Source organism: Cyprinodon tularosa, unplaced genomic scaffold, assembly GCF_016077235.1.
Source record: "Cyprinodon tularosa strain WSP-4 unplaced genomic scaffold, ASM1607723v1 ctg197, whole genome shotgun sequence".
In the NCBI taxonomy this organism is placed as follows: domain Eukaryota; kingdom Metazoa; phylum Chordata; class Actinopteri; order Cyprinodontiformes; family Cyprinodontidae; genus Cyprinodon; species Cyprinodon tularosa.
The window spans coordinates 3910363-3927956 of record NW_024038720.1 but is presented as its reverse complement, the minus strand read 5'-3'; the positions used below and the strand labels follow the sequence as shown (position 1 = coordinate 3927956).

The 17594-nt window shown below is 36.5% G+C and overlaps 1 protein-coding gene across 1 annotated transcript in view; it reads left to right on the top strand.

The window, feature by feature from the left end:
• Positions 1-17594, top strand: part of LOC119782797 (glypican-5-like) — a 176232-nt gene that overhangs the window by 11704 nt on the left and 146934 nt on the right. The window contains exons 3-5 of the mRNA XM_038283955.1: positions 15916-16376; positions 16465-16698; positions 17391-17524. Coding sequence (XP_038139883.1) covers positions 15916-16376; positions 16465-16698; positions 17391-17524 — 829 coding nt within the window. The remainder of the gene's footprint in view (positions 1-15915; positions 16377-16464; positions 16699-17390; positions 17525-17594) is intronic.

Here is a 17594-nt window from a genome sequence, read left to right as displayed (position 1 = left end):
ACCAGCACCCACACTCACTGAATGCATCATTTATTGCGGACCACCTGCTGGTCTTTTATGTTAATATCCACCCCCAATGGTGAACAAAGCAGATTTCACTGTGGTACCCAGGCTCCCCTTTTCTCCTCCCATTTGTACTCTGTAGCTTTTTCAATGGCAAAATTACAGGATTGTTTATCAGTTTTATTGGTACAGAACAGCATGGAACAGCATTGATCAACTTGTTAGGATGTAATCTTGACACTCTTTGTTACATTAATTTATCTTTCTTTTGACAAGTTTGTCCCACTTAAAAAATAATAAATAAAAAATCTGTAAGAGCATTCAAATGAGTCCAAGAAATGGGGCATAGTATTAACCTGGCTTCCATATTACCTGGAAACTAGGATGCAGAATTTTTTAGGTACCTGTCTGGTTGATTTATGAGCGCTACGTTTCAAGCGCAACAAGAAGCAAATGTAGATTTTACAAATGAAACACATACTTTTCTGTCCCATTACCTATCATGAAAATGTTCTTTAAAACCTCTTTAGGTTGGACACTATATTGATTTTTTATTTAGAAGAGTATAATGTATATTAATGAAAGTTGACAGCTAATTCTGTCAGATTATAGCTAGATTATAGCTGCCTTCACTTTACAATTGCTGGTTGTATAAAACATAGTAGATATTGCAATAAAGAATACAGACTACAATGTATAATTAGAAAAGTTGATTATCATTTTCAATTTGAAACAAAAATAAACACAAAAAGAAAAGTATTAATAAGAAATTCATATACAAGAAATTACATTTAACCAACATAATTTTATATATATATTTTTAAGAATGATAAACTCAGAAGCAATTTAAGAAATAATGTTTTATTCAAATAATTTTACTCAGTAACCACCAATATTTATATTTTTTGTTTTATAAATTACTGTGTTAAGATCAGAGGGTTTAATCATATTTACTTTTACAGCGCAATCAAAATGTAAAATACCCTTTGCAGGTGCCTTCTGTTTTTGTCAATTTTAAAATTACATTTAAAAGGTGGAGATCATTTGAAAGATTTTAGGCAAAAGATATTTCTCAAATGGTTATTTAATGAAGTTAAGGGACAAGGAAGTCTGGGTTAATCTGACATTTAATGATGAAGTAATTTCCTCCTTTGTCAAACCATGAGTTACTCATAATTAACCAAACTTTTTTATTTATTTATTCGAGGTTAATCTCTCTAGAACCATGAAATCAACTAAATACTACCTGTCAAACAAAATGAAGTCAGCTAAAGGATTTAGAACAAGAAAAGATTTAGGCCTTGATCTTGAAATATTGCAGAAAATAAAAAAAGAGAAAAACCATTTGCATTTATTTAATAAACAGCAGTTAAAAACAGTTTTAGACAAACTAGAGTGATGGTCAATGCTGACAAATGGAGAAAACATGGAAAAGTGGTGAACCTTCCTGGGAGTGGTAGGGCTTCAAAAATACTCCAAAAATGCATAAATGACTCATCCAGGAAGTCACAAAATAACCCAGAATAGCAGCTAAAGCCCTGGAAGCCTCAATTAAGTCAGTTAAGTTCATTGTTTTATGACAACAATGAGAAAGAAAAACTGGGTAAACATGGCATCCACGGGAGAGATCCAAATGGTCAAACCACTGCAGACTGAAATAGATCACAAAGGCCAATCTCACAGCAATGTCAAAAACTCAGGAACAGCTATTGCACACACTTGTTGCTTCCAATGAGGGCACAGCCACATTCCCAACCAGTCAGGTTTCTGGGGAAATTAATTTTCTAACATTAGTCAGATTTGTATAACATTGTCCCTGAGTGTTATCGTTCACATTTTTGATAATAGAGAATATCTGTAGATGTGTTGAATATTCAAGCGTAGCTACAAAATACCCCAGAAAACACTTCTAATAGGCTAATACTCTTTCACATCAATCTGTGCCACCAAATTTGTGTTTAAAATGCTAAAAAGGTCTAAATAGACCTGTTTGTATCATACAGACGGTCTTCATAAATACAGCTGTTCGTGTTGGCAAGAACACTCTTAGTTTTTATTATGCTCTATATCAGGCATCCCTAAAGTCGGTCCTCCAGGGCCGCTGCCCTGCAGGTTTTAGAGGTTTCTCTGCTTTAGCACAGCTGATTCTGATGATTGCATTTCAGCAAAAGCCTGTTAATCAACTATCAATGTAAATCAGCTGTGCTGGAATAGGGAGACCTCTAAAACCTGCAGGACAGCGACCCTCGAGGACCGACTTTGGGGATGCCTGCTCTATATGGTCTCTTATTCTTGCTGTCTTTATGTTTATCTCACTTTACATCTACAGTACATTACATTCTCCTACTGAGAAACAATCACATTTCTATTCTATTCTATTCTCTATTAGGTATATTACTTTAGTGACTATTTAAGTGGAATGTGTCTTTTTTTTGTGGCAGCTATTATGTATAAACTTTGGTATTTTAATTGCAATCCTGTTTTGTACTTAAAACTCTGTTGTACTGAAACTCCTTCTGGACATTAATATTTTTTCTCAAAGGCTCACTTGGAAATACGTTAAATTAGCTTCTTTTTTAGAATATTTTTGGAGTCAAAGAGGCCAATTCATTTAGCTTTGCAATCTTTATTTCTCCAAGAATCCTGTTTAAAGTAATAATTACCAAATACAGATATTGTGCTGTGACCAGTCGTGAATTGCACTGAATCATTAACTTTAGAAATACACTCTTTGCTTCCAGTGAAATTTATATGTTGGTCACAGCTTGGCTGCTTGCCTTTGTTGAAGAAATTATGCTGCTTTTTATAGGACTCTGCATTTTAGGATCCTTTGTGTTAGGAATGAACTTGTTTCTTCTTCCAAAGAACACTGCAGGGTATTTTAAAGCTTTTCCACATTGATCTTTTTGTTTTTTTAATCAGACCGCTATATTGTTTTGCAATTTCACTTTCCAAAAAGGTGGATGCTGGAAGTGATGGACAGTCTCCATATAAGCCGCAGCATCAGATACTTCAGTAAGTTAGCTGAGTCCAAGTGATTTGACAGGTGTTGCAATACATTGCCTAAAAAGTCTCAAAAGATATCTATAATAGAGGAATGGTGGTAAAATTTAAAGAAATCTTTGCCAGTATTTGAAATAAAAACAACTAAATACACATATATCCTTTAGATATGTTTTTCATTAAGGCCAGTATTTGTGAAAAAGTTTACATACTATTATTTAACTTAAATTTGTTTGTTTTCTTTGCCTTTAATCTGGTATGGTTCAGTGTTATTTTCATTAATCACCATAACATCCTTACATGTTGAAAGGTGCCAAATAAAAGTTTCATATGATTTGATGTAAATTATGATTTTGTAAACACACCCAAACAGCTTATTTTGTAAAGTCCACTTTCCATTATAAATTTGTCTATTACAAAAAATAAAAAAATAAAAATCACAATATATATGTTAGAGCACTAATGTGAAGAAAACATATGGCAAAGGTTACAGGCCATTGATACTCTTTTTAGACCCTATATGTTTCAAAACTTTCTGAATAATTTCTGTAGTTTTATTTGTTTTTAAATTTTGTGCACAAAGTATTCTTGAGCACTAATCCAGTTTGGTTAGATTTATTGCATCTAATTTCTTAACGGCAGCCAGGTCCACATCAGGTCTACAAATATCAGTTTAACTCTTCACCAGAGGATTATCAAAAAGTGTAGTGATGTGGGAACATATGCATGCTCTGCAAAGGACTCTCTGCACCATTCCCACAGAATTCAAGCTTGGCTTTGTGATTCAAGGCTGGACAGTTGATCCAAGGGAGGGATGGAAAGAGGACAAGAAAGCACAGAAGAAGAATGACTTGCTGAACGAGAGAAGGTTGGAAGGATGCCAGATTCTGTTAAAGGTCTTTGCAAAGTGTTTGAAGTCAGAGGATAAGGATTTAGAAGGAAGCAGGATTATTTAGAGTCAAAAGCAGTCAGCAGTCCAGTCGTGGGACTGCTGCAAAGTCAAAGTGGCTGTTTTTCCTCTGCCATTTCTTACATCTTCTATGTTTGATGTACTTAGCAAGATCCTCTGGTAGCCCTTTTATCAGTTTCTATTGAAACTTTGTGAGTTAAAATGATGCATTCTTTTTTTTCAGCTTTTATTGTCATTACACTGTTACAAGTACAGAGCAACGAAATCCACTCTGTTCATTTAACCAATCCCCAAGGGGTCTTGCTCAGAGAGCCAGAGTGGCAGTCTGTGGGAGTGGGGCATGAACTTAGAACCTCTGGATTCCAAGCTCTATGCCCTAAACACTAGGCCGCCACTCCCCAATCACACTCAGGATTTCTGGATGAAAAGCTTCAAAATATTTAACCTAGAATTGAGGAAGAAATAAGTCAAGGATAACTTTCTTTTATTCAAAGGTAATATGTTAAACTTCAACCCGCAGTCTGACTATAAAGAGTTAAAGAACAGTTCCAGTAAACCTGTTATGGTCACTAATTAACAAGTTAATGTCTATTTAAAAAAAATACAAACCAAGTATAACAGTCAAAATGACCTTCCTGCTTTAGCGGCTTATTTGTTTGGATTGGCTTCTGATTAGCAATCTCGTTTTTTTAAAAGCTAAGAAAAATTGTGATCTATCTCGAAAGAAGAAAATAAAATCTGTTTTGAAGTATTTCTTTTTATCATGTTTCTATTTTGTTCTTTATCTTTGGGTATTTGAGGTTGGAAGGCCTCCATTGCACCACCCTAAGCTGCAGACCCCTTAAGCTTCAGTGTCAGAGCTCCTACTGGGCCACTTGAAAATGTTAATATCGCTCAAAATAAACATGTCAGTAAGATGGAAAGATCACTGTCACACTAAATCGGTATGAATAAAAAAAGGTGTGTAGTATGGAGTTGAATTTTATGTAGGTGACCACTTAACATAATAGTCATTAGCAGAAGCTAGAGATGATTGTAAGAATGCAGCTTCCTCCTGCAGATTTCACCTAGATGGTAAAATGTAGCTCTACAAAAAAGTAGAAAAACAGCTTTAGATTGTCCTGAAGATCTCCTGTTGAGTAGCGGTATGCTGTATCGCCTCAAAAATGGCCTTAGGACGACAAACAGTAGCCATAAATCTCCATATCAAACAGGCACACAGGAGACAATGCAAAGTGCTGACAAGTCTGTGTATTTTTAGGGCTCGTTTCCATGCGGCAAATGGCTGCAATGCTGCAGGAGAAAAAAATGTGAACTTCTAAATGGGTAGAGACTTCATTGTAAGACAAAAAAAGTTTGCAGCAGATGATGTTTGGTTTGCATTAAAAGCTACAGAAATACTTAGTTCCCATGGGGACAGAAGAGACATTAATTAAATCTTTGAAATCACACAAACATGACATTAAACTCTGATCAGACTTTTTTGTCCATTAAAAGCTGCCGCACTTAGCTTTTTTAGTAAAGTCATAAAGAACCATGAAACACTTAGCTGAAGATGTTACTTTAAAGTTTTTAAAAGGTCAGCTGATGGACCCTAACTGAAGCCCTATAATTTAAGCAAAAACACAGAGCTGTGAGCAGAATGTGGATGCTTATTTTATATTTTTTTTTCAAAGGGAAACTGATTTGTGGTAAATTTCTCTTTTATACTGTCATTTCTTGTCTGTTTTGGCAGTCAGAGGACAGGAAGTATTTACTAAGTACGGTTCGGCTCTCCTGGTATTAGGCTCCATAGTTGATTAGGCGTTGAAATCTTAAAAACATAGGAACACCAAGCCTTCTGTCTTCCTCGTCTCTCCTCCCCTTCCTCTGCCTTCCTTGGCTACATGGCTTATATAACCGTATAATTGCTCTCCTTATCACTAATATGCTGGCATGAGTGACAAATGAATGTTGTTTTGAGAACTAGAAGTTCAGGGTCTGATAAGGCTGTGTGGTATAGATATTTCAACCCTATTTTAGGTTTGATTACCTCCCAGAAAATAATCTTGAATCTTCAGAGTGTCACAAAGAAAAGTGATTGTTTTTCATCAGGGCTTATTATATGTGCTGGTTTTATCTGTGCCATCCATTGATTGATGATGATGTTTTGCATTGCCTAGCATTGATGATTGTTATGTTTTTATTGTCTTGTGTTTGTAGTTTAGCCCTTTTTATGGCTTACAGGTGTCTAAAAGGTAGGGTTGGTATCAGGTAAATAAAGTTATAAATGCTGTTGTGCAGATTAAACATAACCACAATAAGCAAATCATTAATGGTGAAATTTAGGGTTCCAACTAGCGATAGTTTTTTTTTAAATAAATGAATCTGGATTATTGGATTGGATTGGTTTGTTAAAGAAGATTTTTTTACAGAATGTTTTTATCTTAATCAAATACTAAATGTTTACATATTTTTTTAGTATAATTGCTGCTCTGTTGTTCTGTCAGCTAAAGACATGTTTTAGAGTCTCTATACTTCCGTTAACAATTAATTGTTTCACAATTAATTGTGAAAACCAATAATTGCCAAACATTAGTTGGCAATTATTTTAATAATGGATTAAACATGGCTAATTTGATTAATTAATACATTTTCAAACTTAATTAAATACTAAGGTGAAGAGGATCTTGCACAATGTCCAGGTCTAGGATTTGGTAATATGGGGGCGTCCGGTATTATAAAATAATTAACCACATTTTTTATGTGAAATCCATGATCATGTTTTGTTTTTGTTGTTTTTCTTTTATCAAAATCAGATTTGCTCTGTGTAAACAACTAACTTCTAAAAAAAAAAAACCCTATGAAAAAACATTCAAACCATAATCATTTCAAAGCACATTTCAAACAATATTCTATTTAGTTTCTATTTCTATTCTATTTAAATTTGTCAAACATTAAAAATATGTTTGCACACAAACATCACCTTTTTAAGCTGATTTTTTTTACTCAAAATAAACTAATCAAAACTGAACAACAACATCCCGATAAACTTTCCTTTTTTTACCTGATATGTAGGTAACAGTGGGAAAACTAAGGTTACTGTGTAAAAATGCATCTTTTGACTAACAACAAAAAAAAAAAATGTATTAGCCACATTAATTTGTCAGACTAGCATTTTCAAAACATTGGATCACACTCTTAATGACCAACTTAAAATGTCTTCTTTTATTGAAATATATCTCTTAGCAACAAAATAAAACTTTTGCTATTATTAAGTTCAACCCCTTCATACCTGGATAAGGCTCCTATAATGAAAATTTACCATAGTAATGCAGCATGGATTTGGCATCTTTTATTTGTGCTGGTAAATGTTCTAGTAGCAGAACAGATGTAATATATATAACAATTTATCTGGATATCTTGAGGTTCATGCAAATGTGAAGAGCTGTTCAAGTCCAAAACAGGTCAGGCATTGCATCAGCTCAACCACCCTGAGCTACAAAGTAAATCCACTTTGATTTTAAATATCTAGTAAATGAATTTAATTTTCTATGCTCCATTTGAATGCCAGCCCACTGACTGGTAGTTATGATCTACTTGAAGATACATTCTGAAAAACATGAATGTCTGAGCCTCCCTTGAAGGTGTTTGTGTTGATTGAACTGTTAGAAGTTTTACATAAATAAAAAGAATCTCATATTTCTTTTAATTCAAGCATTTTAGACAGGTATCGGAGTGAATTTAAAGATAACTTGATTAAGGCTTGTCTCTATAAAATGCACATGCCAGGAGACAAATTTTAGGCCTAAATGTCTGACGCTGTGACCTTTGATCCTTCGTTTGGCGTGTGTTGTACATGTAATGTAATTATTCTGTTCAGCAGACTAATCACTGGCGTGCTGTGTGTTGCTGTTCTTCTTCTTCGGATGCTGGTGAAACCTTGTTGGCTCCTTCACTGGCACCCAGCAGTTCAGTGAGGTCAGCTACAGGAAACCTTTAACAGCCTCACACAGAGACACCTTTGAAAGCTAATGAAAGCTTTATTATGATATTATTATTTTCACCCAGGCTTTTGCGCCTTCCCAGCTGACCTTTTTTTTCTGAGTGCACAGGGAAAATTTGTCAAGGACTGCTTATAACTGACTTGGGCTTTTGCAGCTTATATGAAGGAGTCTTTAACCCTCACACAAAGGCCCACAGTCATGTTTCTATTTCCCAAGGATGTCTTGCATTCATTTATTCAAGATACGTCCCAAATATGCCGTAGCCAGATCGTGGCTGTTAGACTGTGTAAACAGAAATGTGGCCTTACAACATGAGTCATGAAGACCCACACACACTAAGTTATACCTTCCTGCAAGATAATCTTGTGTGCTTATTGGCTCTTTATGCTTCTTTTCCTAAACAGCATATTAAAGGCTGAGTTCACAGCATGCTCCGTGCTCTTTGAAGTGCTCAATAGCTGCAAAAGATCCTCAAATATTGACTTTTAAGCCTTTCGGGGGAAAGGGGGGAACAGAGATAGATGGAGAGAAACACGACCTGCACAGAGAAAACAGACAGGAAGAAATGTCTGTTTATTACAGCCAAGGTAGGCAGATATATTTCATAAAGGGCTAAGTTTGCTTTTGCTAAATCTTTGTTTGGCTAAAGTTAATGTATGAAAGGAGAATGTTTGAGGATAATGTTTATTAATACTTGAGGGGAAATAGAGTCATGCTTTGTTGTAAGCAGAACATAAATCCACTCAGATTAATTAGTTTCCTCTCCAAACCAAACCAAACCAAATTAATCATGCCCCCCCCTACAACACACACACAAACACACACTCACCACCTTTATCACCTGAGCAGACTTCTGTAACATCTCTGAGGAGGCGACTGTTCAGTTCTACACAATGCTTCCTTTGTCTAAGCCTTTAGCAATCAAATAGCGGAGCAATAAAAAGTAAACATCTGCGTGTCACTGTGCTCATGCTGTCACAGTTTGCAGGATTTCTGCAGGCTTCTAGATACATTTGCAGAGAGACATTTTGTAGAAAGAAATCAGATGTGTGACCCCCCTCCTCCCCGTCGTGCCTCTGCATGCCCCAAACTGTCACAGAGGAGAAAAGACTGATGTTAACTCCGAGCTTTGTATCTTAAGTCAGAGCAACAGGTAAGCTGAGCTCAATCATGTTATCTGGAAAACACGTTCTGCCTCACCTCGGTCTCCTGGAAACTCGTGGCAGCCTTCCAGACAGTAAACATGTTTGCATGCCTTGATGCTGATAGTTTGGCTAGATTCTTTTGTAAAGGTGTTTTTGAAGCCTTCCAAAGTCATCCATAGCCAAATGAAATATTGCTTTTAGCACTGCAGGCTATATATTGGTTATGAAATATTTGTTGTTTTCTGGTGTTTTTTCCAAGCTTAAAGAAAGACTCTGTCCTTACTTCAAAGCTGCCTCTCCCTGAGTGTTTCACCAGATGGCATCACGCCACCTTTGGCAATTACGCTCTTTTTTTTTTTTAAAGACTGAACAAAGTCTGAAAAACCACATATTTTCCACTTATACATTATCCATAGCCAAATAACAGCTGCTGTCACTGTGCAGATTTTACATTAAAATAGCCACTTTCTTCTCAGTTAGGAGCCAGAACCATCCCACTTTGCTTCACATCACCATTCGCTGATTGGAGAAAGTTGACATTGTTGTTTTCTGGGCCAATGCAATTTTCCGTTGTGCTGGTGAACCTCTGTCCAATAAAACGTTTAAGATATTTAAAATTTTCCATAAATAAACCTGCATGGAGCACTATGTGAACAACCAGATTCTTTAGAAGTGGCCCTTTGTAGCTTACTTTCATGGCATACTGACCCAGACTAAGACAATTTAGAGCACGGGTCTGCAACTTTTCATCCTACCATAAGGCCTAAGCGAAAGTCATTTAGAGTAGCAAAATGTTACAACTTTTTTTTTTTAAACACAACCAGGTATTCATGTTAAATATTTGCCATAAGAAATCTGTTGATGAAGGATGGTTTTTTTTTTACAATAGGAGATTATATGATATAAAAAAATTTAATAATAAAACATAATTTCTAAGCTAATTAAAAAGAAAAATAACTCTAAAAACACATTTCTGCTGCTTATAATGTCAATCTTGTAAAAATTCATTATAAATACTCTTTATAAACAGACTATTGCTTCTAAGACTGGTATTTGCTATTATGGTACATTATTTAGTTCTTTATATCATTTTTACACTCAAAACACTAGAGGCCCAAAGTACTTTACAGGTGATGGATTTAATTTCCTGGTTGGGATGAAACACAGTGAATTTCAAATTTATGAGCAAACCTTTTCAGTATATTCTTATCATTTATTATCTTTAACCCATAATTATCACTATTGAAAGGTGTGGAATAAATGTATATATCATAATAATTAACTGAAGGGATTTACATTGTTTAATTTCTTCAGAATATTCTACTTTTTGGATATACCTTAGTACACTATATATCTAACTAACTAAGTGCTAATGCTGATATATGGCAATATAATCAGCATGACACCTGTTTGGCTTTACCACACTGATTAGGAGAAGGAAAAAAAAAAACATTATATCCAGTTTATTACAAATCTGCTTAAACACCAGCCCTTACCAGTCGATAGTGGGGTGTTCCTATTTTTCCCCCTTTAATACGTCACAAAGGACACATGGTTTCCAGTTTCCTGTACTGACTGTGTAGCCCTGGAAGTCATAGACTTCCATTGTGACAGTGTTTTTTTTTCCTTGCCTTGAGATGAGTTGAACCCACAGCGCCACTGACTCATCCTCTCTAGATGGAGAATGGCCTTTTCTGTAGCCTATCAGATGTCACTAGGCTCCTCTGTTGTGGTCACAGCCATTCACAGGGGATGAATCACATTAATAAAAGCCATCTTTGCGTTGCTTGGCAGCTCGGCTGGGGTCAGCTGGTGGCATTTGAGAGCTGGAAACCTGAAAGTACTGCAGATTTCAAACAAACCAGCTTATGCTGATGTGTTCTGTTCATGCATTTCAGCCTGCTTTTAGGGATGTATCTCAGTTAAGTGCATTCACTGTGTCAGCCATGCTTATTCAGAGTGAGCGTGTGAGAGCAGGAGCTTTTTTGCTCTTTTGTCTATGTCAAAAGACTCTTGAACTACAAAGACTTGTCTTGCTTCTCTTCCTGCCGACTGATCCTCTTCCTCTCTGACACACTTATGAATACAAATATATATATGAGCAATGCAAACGCAAACGCCTGTTAAGCCAGTTGTCGTTTAAGGATTTGCAGCTACAGCAAATCCTGTGGGATTTGTAAAGAACGTGTCCTATGTAAATGAGTTTCACTGCCAATGTGAAAAGGTGTATCTATTCTGATCCTAATACAAGCATTCTAGTGTTAATGAGCTGTGATTAAAGTCATGCTTTGGTTTTCAAAGGAAACACATAGAAATCAATACAGAGGGAGGAGGAGTACGTAGTTGTCTTTTTTTTTTTAACCTGTAAAACCTTCCTCAGGATTTCAGCTGAGGATCATGTAGCTTTAGGGACACCTTTCTCCTCAGATCCAATCTCTTTGGAAAAAAGTGAACTGTGTCGCCCTCTTGTGGTAGAAGTAACTTTTAGCAGTGTATAATTTTCCTCAGTTAAGAAGTAAAATTTGTGGAAGCATTGCTGCAAACAAAGGCCTCTTCGACACATTATAATACGACACATAACACATTATTATTAACAAAGTGAAATGTATTTATAAGAAATTGCTAAATTTTAGGATTTTTTGGCGGTTGGCAGCCAAAGTAGGAGAAATATTTGCAGTTTGATCCACAGTATATCTTGGAAATATCAGTATCTTTGTTTGGTACAAAATAAACATTCTGATATATATTGTATATATACTACATGAAATACTTTTTTTCATATAAAAGAAAGTTGTCTGTCTATCCAAATGTGCAAATAATTAAAGGTTTTTAAAAAGTATTGTGGGCTTGAAACTGGCTGTTAAATTAAGAAAATCAACCCCTTTAGTAAAACTTTAACAAACCTTGCAGGAATTTCTTCCTCCTCTCACCATTCCTTCACATACCAGAGGCAAAAACATTTCTTTCTTATCAGTTAGGTCAGTGACACTGAATATATCCACAATCTGCATGTTCCGAACTGTGTTTTTTTTTTTTTTTTTTTTTTTTTTTTTATACTTTTTTGTAATTGTATTAATTTGACATTTTTTTTCTTGCTTTTTTCTACTTTTAAATGACCTTGGAAAGCGTCATGGTTAGCTTTTGATACATTTTTAAACACTGTAAATAAGCAAGATTGACTTTGATTGAAGCTGATGCCCCATCTTCCTCATAAAGAAGTTATCAATAGTGATAGCTGAGAGAGTTTAAAGTAGAGTAATTAATGCAGGTTCTAAGAATGCACTACACAATGTATGCTGACAAAAACACAGTTTTGGTGTTATAATTTGATGTTTTGAATTAAAAAAGCTGTTAAATCTTGTCATCTGTCCATATAAACATTTGTCTTCCTATCATTCTAAAAATTTATTTAGTTGTAGTACCTTTGTACAACTGTTAATGGATAATTTCCTGCATATGAATGTAAATTAGCAGCTGTCCTTCAGGCAGAAGCGTAACCAGAAAGTGTTTATAAGGGTGGCCAGGCAATAACCAATGTTCATTGAGTGGGGGCCGAAAGCGGATAGGCACCAGAACCTCAGGGTCAATCTACACTGTTCCAACAGGAAAATTAACAAGCAAAACATCCATATTTTCTAAATAAAGGCAAACCATACTTTCCTACAGCCTTAGCTAACAAATAGACATAATTTCTATATAAAAGGTATAGTGGATAAAACTCTGTTTTTTTCAGTTTTGAGTTCTGGGGCGCAAATCTTTTCCATTGTCATTACTCACCTACTTTTATCAATAAACATTCTGCATAAAATTGATATTTACAAGTACTAATATCTAAATAAACTGATCATTTGATAGGTTTTTATTAAAATAGTTATTTATCTATGATTTCACTGAAGACTCCTAGATGACTTGCAGAGGCACATCATTTTCTCTTTACCTCATGTAACACAAAATCTAGTTCTGAAAAGAGAATGAATTCTGTACTTATCATCCTTGATGTTAGTTTATTGATGTGTATAATTAACCACAAAAAATTTAAATGTTTTGAATATTCCACTTGAGAGTAATACTGCTACCACCATCTGTATTACAGGGGTAAAATGGTATGGGTGGCCACAGGGGTGGCCACTGATTGGCTAAGGGTGGCCATGTTTTGAACTCTTTATGTTTTGATTGTGATCATTACGGGATACTTGGAGTGAAAACCTGCAATTTCTTTTTCTCACAAAGTAATATTATTACACTGTGTAATAATTTCAGTGGTTTAAGTCATTAGCTGTAATGCAGGCAGCCAAGAAGGGCATCTAGCATAAAAACTCAGCTGAGCCTGTAAGCAAGTTGCAATGACTTGCTGTGGCGACTCATGAATAAGGGAACAGCTAAAAAGACTGAGACTTCTAAAATGTTTGTGCATTTCCTCATTACAGTGTTGCGTGTCTGTGGATCAGCTGAGGTGCAGTGCAATACCAGGTCATTTTGATATCTGCCATCTGCATTGTAAATTCTGGTGTCTCTCTTCTTCAGCACCTCTCTATGAGGTTCTGGTCAGGCAGGTTCTCTGGCAAGTCAAACACAGTAACACCTCACACTTTTGGTAGTTAACAATGTGGGCAGGTGTCAAGTCCGGCTGGAAAAATGAAATCAGCAGCAGAAGGAAGCATGAAGAGCTCTAGAACTTTCTGATGCATTTACTTTGGACCTAAGAAAACTCTTGGACCTCAGAAGTTCAAACTTCCTCCTCTCAACAGAGAAATAAGTACCATTGAGCAACAGTCCAAATATTTTTCTCCTTAGCCAGGAAGGTTGGTACTGATGTTGTATCTTGTTCATGATGGAGTTCGTCTGTGTGCAGTATCTCATAATGCACTGACTTAAGCCTCAGTCCATCCTTTATGAAATTCATTCCAAAGTGTAGAATGTATTTTAGTGTACAATCTTCTGAAGGTTATGGTTATACATTGTCCTGGTGGTTTGGACCTTCTCCCAACACACTTTTTCTTTCCACTAGATTATCTATACATACTCTTGGACACATCACTCTGAATTTCTTCTTGATATTTTTTTAAGTCAGCATCCTTCCCCGTGGAAAAAAAAAAAAATAATAATTTTAATAAGTAGCCTTTTTGAATATAACAGTATTTGTTTTAGTAATCATTGGATTTCCGCCCCTTTTTTAAATGCAAGTAGTGTTTAAAATAAATAATTAATATTAATTAATCAACCAATTAAATGATTGATTGATGCTTTTTCTTTAAACATGTATCATATTTTTAAGGACCCAGTTACAGGAGGCTACATGAGACCCTATCTCGGTAAATGAATTACTAGATTGCTGTTCTCAGAAGGAAAGAGAGGACAGATGGGACCCATTACATTTATAATATATTGTTAACTACCCTCTCCTGAAACATGTGATGCTCAGCATCATATACCTAAGGTCCATAATAATCTCATCATCTCTAGGAGCTCATATTATGTCTCTCTGTTTATCTGCCATGACTGAGGCTGCACTCTGTTTCATCAACGCACACACGGGCAGATTGTCTTGCTTTTCTCTCTTTTCTTTTGCAGATTGTCTCTCTGATATTTGCTTTTCTCTCTGACCACAAGCTTTGTGGTGTATGAGGTATTGGTTTCTTTTCTTTTTTTTTTTTTGCAGACAAAGACACTTCTCCCAGTCTCAGATCTTGTTAGACATAACACATGGGGATGAGATCGCAGAGGGGCTGCGATAAGACCCAGTTCTTAATACCTCCAAGTTTAAAGGCACAAGATGAGAAGTTGCACCTGCAGGTCTTCCAGAACCCTCCCCTTTTTCCCCTTGTGGTGGCCCTCGTCTGGCTTTTCCTTTCACATGGGTGCACGTTATACAGCATTTGGCTGTCTAAGCCCTCATCACATTGTCAATTCTAGTATATGTCTTAATTTAAAACAATTCTTGTAATGATTATTTGTTCCCATTTACAATACATTTGAGTGTTATTTTCACCTTTTATATACAAACTCAAGTATATAAAACTATAAAATAAAAGCCTACGAAATTTAACAGTAATATTTGCATGCTTATTATGCAGAGCATTGCTCCTTATGGACACCCTGGCCTTTATAGAGTACCAGTGGTAATATGATGAGCTAACATTAGTAGTTGAATTGATTGGACTATCAGTTAGCAGTCAGGTTTTTCACCGCCTAGCTTAAACAGCTGTATCCTAATAAGACTGATTGTTAAATCTACTTAATTTTTTTTTTTTAAATATGTCTGGAATATTTCCAATAACCTACAGACAGAAAACCCCAAAACCTCTGCTCTCTCAAGGACTTTCTATTTCTTATTACTTTAAATTGCAGGACAGTATGGCAGAAAACTATAGGCCGTAACTTTTTAAGCTTTGTTACACTTTGATTCTGATACCATGCCAATGCCAAACCCTTATGTTTTTTCTGTTCTCTGTTTTTACATGTTTCTCTCTTTGGATGCTACTCTAAATGTTGCATCTTTTCACTTACTGCTCTAAAAGTCATCAAAATCATCACAGTTCTCTGTTCTTTAAAGTTTCACTTTCTTTTTTCTATGTCAGCAGAATTATGGATTTTGGATGGAGGACAAATTGCTTAGCTACATACCAGCTCCTTATGGAAATAAATAAAAAAAAACTCAGGGAGCTGCAGCCCCTGCTGGGAGTCGTGGGGTCTCCTCACTTCTTTTTTCTTTTGAACTTTAGTGCTTCTCTTTTTTTTTCATAAAATTTTCACATGCCGCCAAGATGGCCCGATGCTGAAGATGATATGTGAAAACTAGCTGCAGCATCTCATCATGTTTTATCTCTGTATTTTGATTTTTTTTAATGTACTGTTCTGTATTCCGCAGAGACCTTTGAGGTTCTGATGAGGCAGGCCGAGAATCACACCAACAAAGTCATCCAGGTGTCTTATCAGAAAATAGCTGATGCTGCTGCTGCCTCAGTGAGGGAACTCTTCACCGATGTGAGTCTCTTCCTGCTGGGTTCCGAGCTCAACGTTGATGAGTTTGTGCAACGCTTTTTCGACGCACTCCTCCCACTGGTCTACAATAACTATATAAACCCAGGAGGCAGTAACCCATCACCAGGCCATGATGAGTGTGTGAGGTCACTTAACCGCATTATCAAACCGTTTGGTGCAGCTCCGAGCCTCCTCGCTGATCAGATTGCTACCTCTGGGGTCTCTGGGAAGCTACTACTGCAGGCTCTGCACCTTGGCATCGAGGTCATTAATACCACAGACCACTTACAGCTGAGCCGTGAATGCAAACGGGCCCTGCTCAAGATGCAATACTGTCCTCACTGTCAGGTATGGGTGCAGTGATGTAAGTGCATTGATCCGAGTTAATGAAGCGTTTTTACCGGCAGCACTAATCTCAGAGCACTTCCCTTCACAGGGCATAACACATTCCAAGCCCTGCATGGGCTACTGCCTCAACATCATGCGGGGGTGTCTGGCGAGCATGGCGGAGATCGACGCTCACTGGAGGGAGTTTGTTCGCTCACTGGAGGGACTGTCAGCTAGGATGCATGGAGCTCAGGATTTGGAGCAAGTGCTTCTCGGAGCTCACACAATGCTTCATGATGCTATCAGGCAGGCTCAGAAGAATGGAGCTCGCCTCTTGGCACAGGTCTGGATCATGAGCAGAAATGTATTATTGATTTTGATGCTCGATTTGAATCTATCCTGTAGCTCTGTACAGGAGGCGAAAACACTGTCACCTGCAGGCCTGAAAGGATAAACAAAATATAGAGTGCTTCACACTGGCATGATGGAGCAGTTTTATTTTAAAATCTGCTGGAATTACAGCTTTTTGCTCCACGGCAGAGAGGAACAGTGGTTTATTTTAAAGATACATTGCTTTAAATGGCACATTTCTATACAAAACAGCTAGATTGGGGAAGAAAATATATCCGCTTGGGCAGCTGCAAGGCAATTAAAAACCTACAGATAGTAGAGGACTTAATCTGCAGAGAGAAACTAGACCTAAATTTATCATCTGTTGATCCATTCACAAACAGACTCTAAAGACCCATTTTGTTCTTAAACTACACTGTTGCTATTCACTACTTTGGATGCAACAGCTCTATCTAGTGGATAATATGATAGGCTGCTGTTTGGCAGGCACATTGTCAGTAATTGACAGAAACTAGAGAAGACAGCACTAATGTTCCAAACCCAAATATTTCTTACTCAGCAATCCAAAACACATATTATTTGTGAGGCATAAGTAATATATAACAAGATTATAAAATTCTTAAAATACACACTATTCGCTTAGTGTTATGAAATTCAATTTGTGGCTGTTTTATTGTGCATTAGGTTCACAAACTGTGCAGCCCACCAATCAGGACGCCCGCGCAGTCGTTCAGCATCCAGGACACAAACACCAGGGTCTCCATCCCGCTCAAAGCCCTGAACAGGAGATCAGAAGATTCACTGTCTGTCATGAGAAAGTAGGTGGATGTTGGATAAACACACAGAAATTACAGCAAGCTGTCATTTTCAGTTTTTTGTTCTGGATGT